Source organism: Colobus angolensis, unplaced genomic scaffold (genome assembly GCF_000951035.1).
Source record: "Colobus angolensis palliatus isolate OR3802 unplaced genomic scaffold, Cang.pa_1.0 Scaffold326, whole genome shotgun sequence".
Classification (NCBI taxonomy): domain Eukaryota; kingdom Metazoa; phylum Chordata; class Mammalia; order Primates; family Cercopithecidae; genus Colobus; species Colobus angolensis.
The window spans coordinates 1,216,469-1,235,659 of NW_012116555.1; the positions used below are offsets into that span (position 1 = coordinate 1,216,469).

General features: G+C 36.5%; 1 protein-coding gene across 1 annotated transcript in view; it reads right to left on the bottom strand.

Annotated features, from left to right (window-relative positions):
* Positions 1-7,718: 7,718 nt before the first annotated feature.
* The window catches only part of POT1 (protection of telomeres 1), a 103,580-nt gene continuing 92,107 nt past the window's right edge, over positions 7,719-19,191 (bottom strand). Inside the window, exons 16-20 of the mRNA XM_011951751.1 lie at positions 14,547-14,635; positions 12,493-12,584; positions 10,557-10,662; positions 9,282-9,385; positions 7,719-7,870 (exon numbers count right to left, since the gene is read on the bottom strand). Coding sequence (XP_011807141.1) covers positions 7,847-7,870; positions 9,282-9,385; positions 10,557-10,662; positions 12,493-12,584; positions 14,547-14,635 — 415 coding nt within the window. The 3' untranslated portion in view covers positions 7,719-7,846. The remainder of the gene's footprint in view (positions 7,871-9,281; positions 9,386-10,556; positions 10,663-12,492; positions 12,585-14,546; positions 14,636-19,191) is intronic.

Genomic DNA, 19,191 nt, shown 5'->3' on the forward strand with positions numbered 1-19,191 from the left:
TGACAGGAACCTTGGCAGACACCGTAAGTTTAATCTCATCAGAAGAATCAGAGTTAATGAGACTGGTATGAACTATGATACCTTTAGCAGAGGTGGATGCCCTAACACCAGGCCCACTGAACCTTGAGGTAAAGGACCCCCGTGGGGACAATTAAAGGCAAAGAATTAGGTAGTAAATTTAGAGGAATGGTACTAGAGATTGACTGCCCTGCCCCCTATTGTGGAGGTAGACAAGCATTGTACTGAGACAGAAGAAGAGGCTGGGACCCATCTGGGTCGGCTGTAGGCAAATTTGTGCTGGGGGCTGCGTTGGGACCGTTGAAGTGGAAATGCAACACTGGTCTGAATCTGAGGTGTCCCATTTGATATTGGGGCCTGGGACAGGCCCCGTTTCCCATTTCCCATTTCCCGTTTCCCTGGTTCTGTGGCAAGGGATTTCAGTGTATATCAGACTTAAGAGTGGCAAGTACTTGCCCAATGTTTACCTTTACAACAATGAGGGCTAACAGTAGCAGGAGCATTTGGCCATGTTTGTTGAGCTGGCTTGGCCGCTTTTAAGTTTTTAACAATGCAATATTTTTTAGTATGACCAAGTTGACCACAATTATAGCAGGCTCTAAGAAAAAGAAAAGGGACCAAAATGACAGGAGGGTGAGGGGCTGGGTGGATGGGGAAGCACCTGCAGAATTACAGGTAAAGTGTAATTTGGTTCCAGAGCCATTAGATGGCTCTGGAGGCAAAGACTGCAAAGTTTTGGAGAGGGAAGAGTTAGCATAGATATGGTCCCAGGCTGTCTGAGTCGGGGCCGTGGGAGCTACAAGTACTGGCTCTTCGTGAAAAAAAAGATAAGATCATCGGGGGGTGACATTAAGCCAAAGTCACCAGAGTTAGATATTGAGTCCTCAAGATTGTCAGGTGGGGGAGGAGTAGGCAAAGGGAGAGGCTGAGCAGATAATGAAGGCCAAGTGGGAGAGGAAAGCTGAGGAAGAGGTAGAGGGTCACCAGATTCGGAAAACTGTGGTAACCACAGGGGGTCACAGGATTGATGTATCATTAGGATGGCACATACCAAAGCCCAATCACCCCCAATAGTGACGGGAACATAATTTCCTGTCGGGACCAGTTACTGGAATTTTGCACCAACATGATCCCATAGTTCTACATCTAACGTTCACTTTTCAGGAAACCAAGAACAGTGATCCTCCACTGCCCTGAATATGGTGACCATATTTTCCTTGGGTACTTGAATCCCTGTTTTAACAGGAGTTTAATATAGCAGAGATAAGCATAATGTTTAGACTCGGCATGACCCATAGTTACCCCAGTCAATACACAGACAACTCACCAACTGTCAGGGAGCTGAACATGTGCTTCTATGGACCGGATCAATGAACGTTTCTCTGCATCTACCAAAGGGAATCAGGTTCCCACATGCGCTTAGGAAAAAGAAAACCACATTGGCACATCAGATACAGGGGGAACCCGCCCCCAATATTTCAAGGTAAGTTCTTTACATTTTCCATTAAGTGTCAGCCAGCTGATAAGTAAAGAGAAAGAGTACAAAGAGAGGAATTTTACAGCTGGGCCGCCAGAGGTGACATCACGTATCAGTAGGACCATGATACCCACCTGAGCCTCAAACCAGCAAGTTTTTATTAAGGGTTTCAAAAAGGAGGGGGTGTAAGAACAGGGAGTAGATCACATGCTTCAAAGGGCAAAAAGGAGAACTACTGATAAGGGTCTATGTTCAGCGGTGCACGTATTATCTTGATAAACATCTTAACAGAAAACATGGTTTTCTGTTAAGATGTAGAGAACCGGTCTGACCACAAATTTACCAGGGTGGAGTTTTTCCCCACCCTAATAAGCCTCAGGGTACTACAGGAGACCAGGGTATATCTCAGCCCTTATCTCAACCACGTAAGACAGACATTCCCAGAGTGGCTGTTTATAGACCTCCCCCCAGGAATGCATTCCTTTTACAGGGTATTAATAATCCTTGCTAGGAAAAGAATTTAGTGATATCTTCCCTACTTGCACATCCATTTATAGGTTCTCTGCAAGAAGAAAAATATGGCTCTTTTTGCCCGACCCCGCAGGCAGTAAGACTTTATAGTTGTCTCCCCTTGTTCCCTAAAAATCGCTGTTATTCTGTTCTTTTTCAAGGTGCACTGATTTCATATTGTCCAAACACATTTTACAATTAATTTGTACAGTTAACACAATTATCACAGTGGTCCTGAGGTGACATACATCATCAGCTTATGAAGATAACAGGATTGAGATTAAAGACAGGCATAAGAAATTATAAAACTATTATTTGGGAACTGATAAATGTCCATGAAATCTTCACAATTTATGTTCCTCTGCCACGGCTCCAGCCAGTCCCTCCATTCAGGCTCCCCGACTTCCCGCAACAGTAGTGAGGAACTGCATCTATCACATTGGGTGTTGAAGGCCATGGTAATCACATGAAAAATAATATGTGCCTTATGTGTTAACAGATCAACCTGGGGAAATTGTGGAGGCAGGAAGACCAGTTGCAGAGCACTGGCTCTAGTCCAGGCATAAGATGGCAGCATGACCAACAAGATGGTAGAAGTGGTAATAAATGGTTAAATTCTGGATGTATTTTAAAGAGTTAGTCATGATAATTTTTATAATGGATTGGATGTGGAGTGCAAAAGAAAGAGGAATCATGGATGACTAGATGTAATGTTTGGGTATTAGCTCAGTAAATTTGATGTAGGTAAAATACTCTCCCGGCAAATTCCCAGTTGGGCATAGATGTGAAGCTTATTTGACTTATGACTAAAGCAACACCTTCCATGGAGCACTAAAGGTGAAAAAGTAGAATACATGTCTTCCAAATGACTCATGAAAACCTGCATTCTTCCTGACATGAATCATTATGTTCAAGGTATTTCTTTTAATTCATCATCTCCGACAAGAAAAGGAAAAGGTAAAAAGAGCCCATTTTCTCAGTTAAATTTGCATCAGAAGAGAATAGTTTTGTTTTGTTTTGTTTTTGACACAGAGTCTCGCTCTGTTGCCCAGGCTGGAGTACAATAGCGCGATCTTGGCTCACTGCAAGCTCCCCCTCCCGGGTTCATGTCATCCTCCTGCCTCAGCCTCCCAAGTAGTTGGGAGGACAAGCGCCTACCACACCTAATTTTTTTTTGTATTTTTAGTAGAGATGGGGTTTCACCATGTTAGCCAGGATGGTCTCAATCTCCTGACCTCGGGATCTGCCCTCCTTGGCCTCCCAAAGTGCTGGGATTACAGGTGTGAGCCACCACGCCTGGCTGAGAATAGAATTTTTAATACCAGAAAAATACTTATTACTTTTCTTGTAATTATTGCTTCTAATAATTTTTAAATATTTTCACTTAACATTAATCATTAAAACAAAAACATTCCTCACATAAGAGACAAAAGGTGGACAGTTAGAGGAAAATTATCCTACTCCATTTCTTCCATCTTCAGAACTTAACTCCCACATTCTGGATCATGTTTTTGCATTTTAAAGCAACTACTATTAACTACATAAATCATTCTGTTTAGGGTGTGGAATATAAAAACTTACCTGTACTCAATATTGAGATAAATAAAAGGTTTGTATTTCCTAAAAACATAATTTAATAACTTTTATTTAGGAGCAATGTAACCTGTTGCATTTCCATGTGTAACAATGAAATGGACAGAAAACAGGAAAATACGGGGTAGAAGAGGGCAGTTCCCTGGCAAAGGTCCTACTCTCAAGCTTAGAAACCCATGGCCCTAACTGGGAACAGATATTCCTGTTTTCACACCCAAAAAGTTGCCTTTTAGCTCACCATACCCCCCTATCCTATACCCATATAAACCTCAGGCCCCAGGCTCCAGCAGCAGATAAGCAGAAAAACAAACATAGCCGAACTGCGCAGCAGAGGAGAGAAGCGAAGGTGTGTCTGAATGTTGAGTTTGGCTGGAGGTGATGGGAGAGATCAGCTCGTGGATGGCTAAACTCCAGGGGAAGATCATCTTCCCACTCCATCCCCCTTCCAGTTCCCCACCCAGCCCATTGAAAGCCACATCCACCACTCAATAAAAGCCCCACATTCACCCTTCAAGTGCATGTGTGACCTGATTCTTCCTGGACTCCAAACAAGAGCTTGTGTGACAAGGGGGCACTGAGAGGCTAGCACCTAAGCCATCCTCGGACAGCAGAGCTAAAAGAGCACCATAACATTGGGGCTTCAGCAGTCACAGGCACCCACCCCTAGACGCTGCCATGGGGCTGGAGCCCAAAAGTTCTCACCCCACTTCCTGCACCTGCCCATGTGTGTGCTCCCTGCCTAATAAGGGTTTTGAGCTTGCAGTGGCCTGAATACAGAGTCACACCCCTGTTGCATGTCCTGTGAGGGGTGTCAGGGAACACTGCTATTTCAATAAGGTTTGTTCAAAACCTATAGCATTCCTTAGAGTTTTTAAATTATCTTAACACTTCTTTGGCTCTTCTTGCCCTGTTTCTAAAGGTGTGCCCTGTGTCCCATGTTTGTCTTTTATTGTAAATCACACCAAATCCTTTTTGGATACAGACACTGTCTGAATAATAAATGAATGCAAAGATATGTATTAACTTTAACATATCTATATTGCACTTTGTATTCTTTGTCTTAATCTCCATTTAACCTTTTATTGTACAAAAGTATTTAATGATTCCAAAATTTAAAGATGTTTATTTTTTAGAACCTTTTCTAATGAAGATTAAGCACATAAGATTTCCTATACAAAAATAAAACCACAGCCATGCCTACCTGCTGCAAGCTATGTTTTCAGTTGACTCCACAGGTTAATACTTTTGATTTTAAAATGACTTACCTTCTTTGTAGTGCTATGAGAGACTTGCATTAGCTATTTATGTATGTATTAACTATTATAAAAGCTTGGAACAGAATGTCACTTATCAAGTAGCTAAACTTGGCAAGAGACTTTAAATTCTAGAAAGATTGCCTTCTAATGGAGGACAGAAGTCGGCTGAGGAATAGTGTTTGTGTAACAAAAGGGAGTTCCAATTTCAAAAAAGTGAAAAAACATTTTGAAGTTATAGGAAAAAAAAGCAAGGTTGTATATAAAAAGGTACACGTTTAGGAACTACACCAATATTTGATTAACAGATGATAGGAAGGTTAAAGTTTTTAACATGACATGCTCCAAATCTTTAAAATACTGTGAACAAATAGATGAAATAAAAGAAACTTTCACACAAGTTGGAAATGCTTTCTTTGGTAGTTGTGGACTAGATTTTTAGGTAAATTCCAACATAGTACCCTGCAAAGCGAACACAAAGAGGAGAATAAAAGTATCTCTCTCTCTCACACACACACACACACACACACACACAAACACACACAATGTGACTGTGACTTTGTGGCCTAGATTTGAAGGAAAAATACCAGAAATTCATTAAGATGTTGCTATAGTCGAAAAATAGCAGAGGAATCTCTGTACTATCCATGTTTCACCAATTGGCCATGTGAGGGAGAGCTCCCATATACACTGATACATTATCTTTGTCATTGTAATTGATGCCCAATAGTTTTCAACCCATCAAATGTAGTCCTGATGGAAGGGACATTTATTTATCTCCATGTAAGATGATCATCACTTAGAATCCCTAGCTGATCTCAAATTTCCTAACAGCTTAAATCACAATAGTGAAAAAACAAAACAAAAACAAAAACATAGCACTACTAATTAATTTCCCAACTGCCAAAAGAAGATAGCATCTCACATACCTCAGAGCACTTGTGAGTGCCTGCACCCGCTTAGTGCATTTAGATACTCTTTCCAAGTACCAGAGAGAAGACAGGTCATTATGCCCAGATTTTACTAGCTGACTAGGTCCCCTTTTCCTGGAATGGGTAGGGTTGACACTATCCAGAGATTCTGAGGGTCCAAGAAAGGAAGATATATTTATATTTCTCATAAAATAATGTTCTAGAACTTTAATGTGACTCATTATAGCCTTCACAGAGTCTGCATTTCCTAATGAAAAGCATTACAGAAGGTGTTTTTTCTTACATTAACATTCGTTTCACAATAAATTCTTCAAAGCATGAAATAATAATTTAAAGCAACTATGTCATGGCAGAGTCCTAATCCTATATTCGAAGTCTGTATAGGTCTCCAAAATTCCTGTCACCTAAAAACCTCCAGAGGACACAGTGAAACTAGGTCTCTGAGCTTCCAGATGCATTTAAAGGGGAAATAACACCAGACAAAATACAAAGTAAAATAATAAGTAAAATACATTATCATGAATAACTATGTGGTAATAAAGCAGATAACAAGAATACATGTTTGTAAACACATAAAATCCCAAACTGGCACAATAAATAGAATACTTACACAAAAAACCACAACAGAAATAGAAAGTAAAATTATCAGAGAATTACACATTGAAAGTTACTTATGCTGAGTAATTATAAGCAATAAGTTTCTCCCTGTATGTATATCAACATGCAAAAATACAGTTCTCTATATGACAAAAGAAAGTTGCAGTACTATTTAACATGACGCTAACATATATATGTGTGTGTATATACACACACACATATGCATGCTCACATGTTCTTAGAAAGAACAATCTTAAAAATGATACACCATATTGTTAAAAGTGGTTTCTTCCTGGGTACTAATTGGAGCAGGAATTAGTTCAAGTTTATAGACCCTACATTTGTTTTAAATTCTTAATTTTATTAATTAAAAAAGTCTACATAAAAACAAAACTATGAAATATAAGGTCAAATTTAAAACAACATTGAAAATAATCAAATGAGTTTAGCCTTTCCAGATCCCAAGGAAAGCTTCTAGAAAGTACAGAAGAAAACTGTCTGGATTCAGAGTCACACGTAGTGAAAAATTCATGCTTTATTATCTAAAACAGGACTGCATAGTCAGCTGGGAAGTGGGCAGGGAAAATATTTTAGCCCTTTTCTGTTACCTCCAAGTAGCTAAGGCACAGGATCTACACCAATTTGAAATCCGGGCAGCCAGTACCCTAACGGGTGAAGATGACTTTTTTTAAGTAGACAGAGTATACTATAGTCAGCTTCTTCTAGTCCATCAACATCCATCTTTCTACAATCATTTAGAAACAATTCCCGACTTAAAGCATGAGCAGGGGTAAAAAGAAATGAGGAATGATACACTGTATGTTAGCATGTATAGTTCCCTCAAATACAGCAGTATAATTGAAGGTTGCCACAGAAAAAGTCTCTAAGTAGTGTGTTTCTCATTGCTACATCTACATAAAGAATAATGTACTGTCTCAGATTTTTCTAAGACATGCATTCTAAGAACAATACAGGGACAGTATGAGTCAATCCAGTAGTGTCTTAAAAAATGGATGCTGCAGAAAGTGGAAATTGAGATTGAGTCTGCACACGAACCTCTTTCTTAAATTTGTGTAATTTAAAATCTGACAGGAAGATTCTATCAGTGTTTACAGAAAGGGGCAGGAATCAAATTGGGGCAAAATGAACTACCATTTAGTTGTTGCTCCAAAAATAAAAATTCTCCTAACTCTGGGTTCCTGATTAGCACAGAGTGCATACATCACTCTAGATAACACTAGGTGTTGATGGAGTAATTCTTGCTAAAAACTGAAAAGTTTTTAAAAATGACAAGGACAAAACTCCACAATAAACCAAAAGAAATCATGATAATGTGGATGTTTATTTAAAACAAAAATAAAAAGAGACATGGCCTATCATTATGAAGATTCATAGGTAAGAGTTTTCCTTTGTTAACGTGGAGATCTTGCAGGCTCACAGTGTGAACCTATGGCACCTTTGGACCTCTACTCATCTAGACTGAGTGCTTCCTGAAGGCAGAAAAAATGTTTATCTCACCTTTGTATCCTGAGCACATCATCAACACAGAAACACACCTATTCAACTGTAGGGTTTTAAAATATTTTTCCTGAAAATGTTTTGAACCAAGAGTCTATATTCCTGAAAATAAAATCAGTCTTTCTCCTTGTCTCAAACAAGCTGATTAGTCGATGATGGGGGACATTGGTAGTTAGGTATACAGATGTGTTAATATACTCAGGAACTCGAATTTAGAGTTATTATGAGCAAAGAAAATCAGTTATCCAATCCTTGTTTGACAATAAGATGTTAAAAGTATTTTGAAAGTATAGAAAAACACACTGATTCCTCTTATAATCTATTTCCAATGTTATTTCAGATATTTAAGTCAAAGACTTATTGCAGAAAACTGTTAGCTTCTCTTCCAGAATCCCTGAGTGGTTAAGAGTACAGGCTCTGAATAGAGATTATGTGAATTAAGGCACAGACTCTAGCATTTAAAAACTGTGTGAACTTAGCTTATCAATCAAGCCTCAGATTTCTTATCAGAAAAATGGGTTGCTGTGAGGATCAAATACATGTTTAGTGCTTAGCACAGTACCTGGGATGTAGGCCACCCTAAACATCTGCTGTATTGCCACACCTGCTTAGATTCTTTGCCTCATATCACTTTTTGGCTCAACTTAGGGCAAATAAATGAAACAGTTGAAATGTGTGCACTTATTTATTCTTCACTAATATTAAACCAGGTAATTTATATCTGTCTTTGGCAAATAACATATACAAATCTATACATATATTAAATGTTTGTATAAAATTGAATATTCATGATTTTAACTTTGACAAACACTGTCAGGTAAAAGTCAAATTATTTTACTAAGTTAACATCTCATTCAATCAGTTGTAAGTTGGAATACTGGCATATTTTACAGGAGACTATTAGAAAAGGATCATATTAAGTCACTAACATTATAAATCTGACCACTTTATTAGGTTGAGGTGAAACAGAGAAATCTCTACTATCCTGGAGAGAAACAAGCAATCAAACCATGTATCACATGTTTAAAGAAGTGAATTTATCCTAAAATCATCAGTATCGGCACCCTAACAAAGCAACTTTGCCATTTCTACTTAAAGTACACTGTAGCTTGATCAGACAAACACTTATCTCAGCAGTACCTGTTAAAGCAAGTCTGTTTGTGCAAAAGCAAAACAGAAAGCAAAATAAAATCTATAGCCATTATTTACCTTGCACCCAGTAAAAGCCAAGAGATTTAAAGAAAGGACATTTTCTAATCCCATACCCATGCTAAAATCATCAACATTGCTGATACAAAATTCAGGGCAGGAAAAGAAGCTCAAACAGGGATGGTGAGTGGCAACATTTTATGTATGCTAAATTGGATGGCAATATTAGATTACATCTTCTGCGACTGTGGTGTCAAAAATCTGATAGCAAATTTGATTGTCCGTTCCATTTGTGACATTGTATGACTTGATGAAGCATTCCAACCACGGATATGCATCTACAAAAACAAAAACAAAAAAAGGTATTTAACCATTAAAACAAAATAAATAACTCTGAAATAGGTACCTAAGCTTACCACTGAGCTAGAAAAATTAATATTTATTTTGGCTTGAAAAGTAAAAACGTCCCTTCCAAATTTAACATTATTCTCTCTCCAAAATACATGCTAGATTCATGTTATTGTTTTGGAGCAATTGTGACTAATCTGAATTTTTTGTCACAAACAGGTAACAGTGATTACACCTTGGGTTTCAAAATGGTTAGTATATATTTTAAAAATCTAAAATAATGGTTAAAATGGGTCTACCAGGCCCATGCTTTCGGATATAAAGATTTACTTCTAGAAATCTATCCAAAAGAATCCAAACAGCTAACACAAATTAAAACTGATAACAAATAAAGGTACTCAAGTTAAACTTTGTTACAGATCAACACAAATTTCTATCATTATGTAACTATTATAAGATGCAAAGATTGACCAGGAAGAGTAAAGCCTGATTTAAAATAATATATAAAAATTAAACCAGCTGCTAAATCTGCAGCTGGTAAAATTTCCTACAATAAAACATTGTTAGAAAAATCAAATTGTCTTAATATGACTTAGATCTGCAAGTTTCAACATAAGCACAAATATGGTCACAGAAGGAAAATTCAGTGGCAGTAGGTATAAGCAGTACAATTTGAAATGAGGAGGATCTGGTTTATTAATCAAATGTTTATTCAGAAAACAAAGCTCATAAAAAATTGGTTAAACAAAAGCTTGTAAAATGTGAAACTAGTTAACACTAAATAAAAAAATTCAACCATGAATTAAATTGGATAATTGGAGTTTGTTACAGAAAATGTTTACCGCCAACAATTTATCACTTTTGGTCTAATTTCAACAAATGCTTGTAGCATGACAATGTCAAATGTGCTTGTGATCAAAGCTACCCCCCTTTCCTATATTTAAAAATATTTTTAAAATCTTTTGACTGCAAGAATTATGATTCATAACTATTTTATCCTTGCCACTCTCTTCATCAAAGGTTGATCATACAGTCATCAGTCATTACTTAGTAATTCATTTGAAGCAAAGCTTTCAGACTTCTAAAAGTCCACAGAGTACATATATGCTAGTGCTATCTCAAGTTAAAGAACTGTAGGATTGTTAAAATATTCTTGCCTACCAATTTTTATTCCTGGAGGACAAAACATATCCATGATCATATCTATACTTTTCTGAAGGTCATCATCCATTAGAACTTCGGATGCTGGGATCTGGAAGAATTTGTCCTTAAAAATGTTTCATGAGAGGAAAAAAAAAGGAAATAATCATTTTAATGTTATTATTAACACATATTTCAATATTGTCCAATAAAAAGATAATCTAGACAGCTTTTGTCTATCAAGACTGTAGAATTCATAAAGTAGAATGCTGGTCTCAACTCCAAAATCTTATTTACTACTTTAATCTTAAAATAGCTTTGAGATATACATAATCAAGTAAATTGCTCTGATTTAATAATGATGATGGTAATAATGATTTTAAAACAATGAGGTTGACTATTCTCTTTGTGCATAGAAAAAACATCTTGTGCTAAGCTTAAATGAATATAACATATAGTATATGTATTATATAGTTATTTAATTTTTCTCTTCCCTATTAGGTTATAAGTTTCAAGAAGGAAGGAATTTTGCTTACTTTGTTCACCGCTGTCTCTCCATCACATAGGATAGTACCTAGTACACAGCAGGTGCTCATTAAGTATTTAATGAAAGGTTAAATGAACTGTGTAGGTGGGAGAAAAATTCTCCTCTCAACTATACCTCAGCTCTTTTCCAATCCATGTAGTAAACATTTTAACTTTACCCTAAGAGAGGTCTGGGCTTTGACCTTAGCTTGTGGAACGTAATCTCTAAGCCCTTTCCATGTCACACTTGACAGAAGCATTTTTGCCTGGAAGCCCTGGGTCACTACGAAGAGTTTAACAGTATGATGTAGGGTGGGAACTTTGAAGCATGTGGTATCACGTTGATCTCAAGAGGGGCTGAAGACTGTGATCAGCCATATGGGCAGTCAACCAAACCTACATGATAGAGTCCCACTAAAATCTTTTAGCAGAGCTTCCCTATCTGGCAATGTATTACGTATATTGCTACACACTGTTGCAGGTAAAGTAACGGTCCACAACTCAATGGGGAGAGGACAACCATAACCTCCATGTCTGGAACTTTCCTGGACTCGGTCCTGTACATCTCTTTCATTATTTGATTTTAATGTACATCCGTTAGCTGTAATAATCTGTAACTGTAAGTATAATAGTTTTCAGTGAGTTCTAGGAGTCTTGTGAATTATCAAATCTAAGAGTGGCCTTGGGGACTTCCAGTTGCAATTATTGTCAGAAATGAGGAAGATTTTTGTAGACTGCCTCAAAACTTTATACAATAATATCTATCTTCCCTGTCAAAGTAACTTCATTTCCTCTAATATGAAATGTGGAGGTTTAAAAAGTATGATCAAGGCCGGGCGTGGTGGCTCACGCCTGTAATCCCAGCACTTTGGGAGGCCAAGGCGGGTGGATTGCAAGGTCAGGAGTTCAAGACCAGCCTGGCCAAGATGGTGAAACCCTGTCTCTAATAAAAATACAAAAATTAGCCAGGCATGGTGGCGCATACCTGTAGTCCCAGCTATGGGAGGCTGAGGCAGAGAACTCCTTGAACCTGGGAGGCGGAGGTTGCAGTGAGCCGAGATCATGCCACTGCACTCCAGCCTGGGCGACAGAGCAAGACTCCATCTCAAAAAACAAACAAACAATAGTACAACAAAATGTTGATTACAAATAATGCCTCCATAGTGTAGCCATACCTCTGCATTTTGGCTGTGGTATAGGGAATGACTCTTTAAATCCCTGTTCTTTAATTTTCCACTATTCAACTGTTAAGATTTAGTGTCAAAAAAAGAGATACATACACAGATGATTCAAAATTTATGTGCTCATATTTTACTTATATTTTTAAGTTGCCTTAAGTCCTTTTAGGAATAAAGCAGGTATGAATACATGTATTCAATTTTTTAAATATTATTTTTTAATTAAAAATATCTTTACTACCTCTGATACTTACAGAATCCATGAGATAGGCTTCTAGTACTCCTGTTCCATCATCAAGTGTAAATGTCATAACAAACACATATTGGAGGGGTACAATACCCAGGACTAGTGAAGGAAAAAAAGATCAAACCATATGAGTCTGCTATTCGTTATTATCAAGGTAAAGTTAAAATTGTTTTATGATAGTATAGACCTGTAAATTTTATTTACTAAAATAACTCAAGATACAAAGAAAAATTTGGCATTATCTCCAGGTAGACAGTGTCAGAATTGAATTGGAGGACACCCAGCTGGCATCTGCTGAGGGACTGCCTGCTTGGTGTGTGGGTGAAAACCCCTATGCGTTTGGTCACATAAGTCTCCTGTGCTGATTGCTGTGGAGCAGAGGACAAACAGTTTGTGTTTTTAACTTCACAGATACTCAACCTATAATTAAGCTCATTTAGCAGATTCATTTTGGAACATTTCACTATACCTACATAGGGAGAATATCTTATGATAAGCAATTTAATCTTTTTTGATTAAATATTAATGTATATTTAAAATGAGTTGACACCCTCACACCTGTATTCCCAGCACTTTGGGAGGCTGAGGTGGGTAGATCACCCGACAGGAGTTCAAGATTAGCCTGGTCAACATGACGAAACCCTGTCTCTACTAAAAATACCAAAAAAATAGCTAGGCACAGTAACATAAACCTATAATCCCAGCTCCCCTGGAGGATGAGGCATGAGAAATGCCTGAACCTGGGAGGCGGAGGTTGCAGTGAGCGGAGGTTGCAGTAAGCGGAGATTGCACCACTGCACTCCAGCCTGGGCGACAGAGTAAGACTGTGTCTCAAAATAAATAAATAAATTAAATAAATAAATAAAACAGTTGATAGCCTCCATAGAAACCACAAAAAGTGATTCATAAATATAACTCATTGCATGTTAGTTTTATGAAAGATAAAATTAAAATACAGAATGTTCTAAAAAATAGCATGCAGTTAAATACCGTTTTAGCATGCCTCTCTCCATTATAAGCTAGGGGAATAATTTGTAATTTTAAAAAAGAAAAAAGGGATATTATCTGGTTGAATGGACAAGAATGTCAGAATCTGAGATTTAATAATTTGGTAAGATAAGGAAGAAAAAATAAATTAGAGATACTGGGTAACATGAAAATTCACAGGTTAAGATAAACATCTTCTTGTTTGGAAATGAAGATACTCAATTTATAGAATGTTTTATTAGCTTCTATCTGTGGAACCCATATTTAAACAGTAGGACTAATTAAGAGGGCAAGTAAGAATAAATTAGGACATATAGACATGAACTAGGGCATACACAAGACACTACTACAGGGGAACTGAGTTTTAGGCTTCAAAAGGTCTCAATAGATTAAAACTGTGAACTAAAACTAAGAAAGATGAACTTAGCAACTACTCCCAGGAACCATAAAAACAAAAATATTACATTAAGAATAGAATGAAGAGACCAAGTTCAAGAAGCTCATGTGACAGAAAAAAAAAATTACATTAAGAATAGAATGAGGAGACCAAGTTCAAGAAGTTCTTGTGACAGGAACCCAGGATTTCAACGGACCACAAATATAACATGAGATGGCTGTATTAAAAAGGAAAGAAAACAAAACCAAGTGTACAAATAAATAGCTATACAATGACATTTCAGGCTAGTAGAAGTGGAGTGTCCAGTTTTAGGTAAAAAATAATTTCACTCTGTTCTGAATTGGCCAAACAACAAACATCTGCAGCACAATGTCCAGCTCTGAATGCCAAATTCTGAGAAGAGCACTAGTAAAGTGGAATGCTTACTGAGGAGGAAAAACAAAATAGTAAGGCATGGGGGAAAGTACAAACAAATGTGACGGTGCCTGCTTGAAGAAATACAGACTAAAGAAAGGCCTAGCAGATATCTTTAAATTTACAAAGTCTGTTTATCTTAAGAAGAGGAATAGGTATACAAAGAAAGAATAGGTATACTTTCAGGTATACTGAAACATAAACAGGTGGAATAACCTTGTATACAAACAGTTAAAATTGCAGGGCATGGAAATTTAGCTAACCTTCTGCCACAGAAGAAGGAATCCATGATGTTTTATCGACCAACGAATTTAGATTTTGTATGGATCTCAAACTAGAACACTGCTTACATCTGAAATTTATAAAAGAAAGAACCATAAATATTTAAAAATAATTTAGCTTGTTTAATTGTTGTAACTTTTTACTGCTCAAACATGTGTAGTTTTAAAATATAAATTATTAAACAGAAGAATACTACATCCCCTATATTGTAATGTGCTTGCTTGTTTCATAAGAGAATTATGAAGGAGTAAGCTTGTTACATAAAGGCAATAAAAAAGGCAGTATAAGATTCAGAATAAACAATTCTAAATTGAGAACAGGGTGCTGGGTTCCAGGTCCAAATCATTAATTAATTATGCTCTCAACTTCCCTATTTGTTAAAATGAAAAGTTGAAGAAAATGATCATCTCTAAGAACTCTCTGATTCTATGAGCAATTTTTTTTTTTTTTTTTTTTTTAACATAAGGTCTCAGTCTGTCACCTATGCCACCTTTGCCTCCTGGGCTCAAGTGAGCCTCCCACTTCAGCCTTCCAAGTAGCTAGAACCACAGCTGCATGCCACTATGACTGGGTAATTTTTGTAATGGGTAATGTTAAGAAAATATACTTGAAAAGATATACTTGAATAAAAATAAAAGTTTAAAAGGTACTTGCACATTTGTTCTCATTTGCACTTTGAGGAAAACCATATTGCATCTTATCCCCTTCTACTCATGAAACAAATAGATGTTTCTTTTCTAACAAAAGATGTTAATTTAACGAAAGAATATTATTGCCTAAGAAAAAGACCATGATATTGATTAGCATTAGACATTATTAAAGTAAGTATAGTATAAAAATTAAAAATTAAGGATATTAAGTCAAAATTAAATACAGAACTACTTACTTCCAAAGCAGAGAAAGGGGAAACAAAAAATTAGAAACATAAACTAAATATATCAATAACTTAAGAACATATTTAAACTCAACTATTAAAACTAAAATTTAGCCATAAGCTTTTACGTATGAGTGACGTACAAAACAGAATGCCAGAAACTTGAAAGCAAAGGGATGAGAGTAAGCTATAAAGCAATTACCAAATAAAAATTTTTAAAAAACCTATAAAACACAAGAACCTGTAAAGTTAAAAACGCATGGAATACACTCGAAGTATGGATGAAACTGACAAAAGATTAGTATCTCAAACACGGAAAGAAATCTTACAATCAATTACATGTATGTGTGCTCACACATGAACCAAAAAAGAAATCAGTAACCACATAGAAAAACAGGCAAAAGATGTGGACATGGAATTCACAGAGCAGGAAACCTACATAGTTGATAAACACGGGGGCTGCTTAAACACACTAGACATCTAGGAAATACAAACGAAAACACCATGGATACCATCTGATGCTCACCGGAAAGTTACAAGTTAGACTAATGCCAAGTATCAGACAGAAATAGACTAATACCAAGTGTTGGAGTGAACTTGGTAGAAACTAAAATTTTATTAATTACTGATGGGACCATACATTGTTAAAACCATAGGAAGAACAATTTGGTATTTTTCCCATAAAACAAAACTTACAATCCAGTAATTCTAATTCCAGGTAAACACCTTAGGAGTAACTTTCAAACATTTTTGTTAAGGACTCACAGTAAGAAATTCATTTAATATCATATCTTAGTAATACATACATACACATACAATTGAAATGAAAGTTTAGAGAACAACAATGACCCTTACTATGTAAAATGTTCTCTATTATCCATTCCCTCTCATTCCATTTCTTACTACAACCACATCATATAATTAAAAAAAAAAAAAAAACAAAACTGGTTATGACCCACTGAACTCATTTTATGACAAGGGAAATACACAAGAAAACATATAATGTGACTTCAGTACGGTCTGTAAATGAAACAATAAACACATATCCATTAATAGGAAAATAGGCTAATAAATTCTGATACTTCATAACATACTCCATAGACGTTAAATAACCTAAATCTACATGCATCAATAGGGGTAAATCTTGAAAAAAATAATGAATCAAAAAAAGGCAAGCTTCAAAAGGCTTGGAATAGTATGAAACAGTTTATATAAATTTAAAAAACGAAAAACACACCACACTGCTTAAGAGTTCACACATATAATGAAGGCATAAAAACACTGATGAGAAGGATTTCATACAATCTTGGAAAAGTAGCTACCTCTGAGAAAAAAAGAGTTAGTTTGGAGGCCAAGGCAGGTGGATTGCTTGAACTCTGGAGTTCAAGACCAGCCTGGGCAACACAGCAAAACCCCGACTCTACAAAAAATACAAAAATTAGCCAGGTGTGGTGGTGTGCACCTGTAGTCCCAGCTACTTGGGAGGCTGAGGTGGGAGGATTGCTTGAGTCCAGGATGTCAAGGTTACAATGAGCTGAAATCATGTCACTGCAGCCTGGGTGTCTGTCTGAGTGACACTCTGTCTCAAAAAAAAAAAGGGTCTGAAATAATGTTAAAATGTTAAGATTTGTTAAATCTAAATGGTGGATACATAATTGTTGTGATGTTACTTTTTATATTTTTCTATAAGTTAAAATTATTTCATAACCCAAAAATAAAAATAAGAATCAATTAAAAGATATACTGGTTTTTGATGATGAAACTCAAGTAATAAAAAATGTAAAAATGTCTTAAAATCTGAAGTGTGAACAACATTTGCCTTAGTTTTGAAGCAACTAGTAAAAAAGTCGACAGCCTTGGTTGGCGCGGTGGCTCACGCCTGTAATCCCAGCACTTTGGGAAGCCGAGGTGGGCAGATCACCTAAGGTCAGGAGGTCAAGACCAGCTTGGCCAACATGGCAAAACCTCGTTTCTAATAAAAATACAAAAAAATCAGCCGGGTGTTAGTGGTGCGTGCCTGTAGTCCCAGCTACTCAGGGGGTTGAGACACAAGAATCGCTTGAACCTGGGAGGCAGAGGTTGCAGTGAGTTGAGATCATGCCACTGCACTCCAGCCTGGCAATAGAGCAAAACTCCATCTCAAAAAACAAACAAACAATAGTACAACAAAATGTTGATTACAAATAACGCCTCCATAGTGTAGCCATACCTCTGCATTTTGGCTGTGGTATAGGGAATGACTCTTTAAATCCCTGTTCTTTAATTTTCCACTATTCAACTGTTAAGATTTAGTGTCAAAAAAAGAGATACATACACAGATGATTCAAAATTTATGTGCTCATATTTTACTTATATTTTTAAGTTGCCTTAAGTCCTTTTAGGAATAAAGCAGGTATGAATACATGTATTCAATTTTTTAAATATTATTTTTTAATTAAAAATATCTTTACTACCTCTGATACTTACAGAATCCATGAGATAGGCTTCTAGTACTCCTGTTCCATCATCAAGTGTAAATGTCATAACAAACACATATTGGAGGGGTACAATACCCAGGACTAGTGAAGGAAAAAAAGATCAAACCATATGAGTCTGCTATTCGTTATTATCAAGGTAAAGTTAAAATTGTTTTATGATAGTATAGACCTGTAAATTTTATTTACTAAAATAACTCAAGATACAAAGAAAAATTTGGCATTATCTCCAGGTAGACAGTGTCAGAATTGAATTGGAGGACACCCAGCTGGCATCTGCTGAGGGACTGCCTGCTTGGTGTGTGGGTGAAAACCCCTATGCGTTTGGTCACATAAGTCTCCTGTGCTGATTGCTGTGGAGCAGAGGACAAACAGTTTGTGTTTTTAACTTCACAGATACTCAACCTATAATTAAGCTCATTTAGCAGATTCATTTTGGAACATTTCACTATACCTACATAGGGAGAATATCTTATGATAAGCAATTTAATCTTTTTTGATTAAATATTAATGTATATTTAAAATGAGTTGACACCCTCACACCTGTATTCCCAGCACTTTGGGAGGCTGAGGTGGGTAGATCACCCGACAGGAGTTCAAGATTAGCCTGGTCAACATGACGAAACCCTGTCTCTACTAAAAATACCAAAAAAATAGCTAGGCACAGTAACATAAACCTATAATCCCAGCTCCCCTGGAGGATGAGGCATGAGAAATGCCTGAACCTGGGAGGCGGAGGTTGCAGTGAGCGGAGGTTGCAGTAAGCGGAGATTGCACCACTGCACTCCAGCCTGGGCGACAGAGTAAGACTGTGTCTCAAAATAAATAAATAAATTAAATAAATAAATAAAACAGTTGATAGCCTCCATAGAAACCACAAAAAGTGATTCATAAATATAACTCATTGCATGTTAGTTTTATGAAAGATAAAATTAAAATACAGAATGTTCTAAAAAATAGCATGCAGTTAAATACCGTTTTAGCATGCCTCTCTCCATTATAAGCTAGGGGAATAATTTGTAATTTTAAAAAAGAAAAAAGGGATATTATCTGGTTGAATGGACAAGAATGTCAGAATCTGAGATTTAATAATTTGGTAAGATAAGGAAGAAAAAATAAATTAGAGATACTGGGTAACATGAAAATTCACAGGTTAAGATAAACATCTTCTTGTTTGGAAATGAAGATACTCAATTTATAGAATGTTTTATTAGCTTCTATCTGTGGAACCCATATTTAAACAGTAGGACTAATTAAGAGGGCAAGTAAGAATAAATT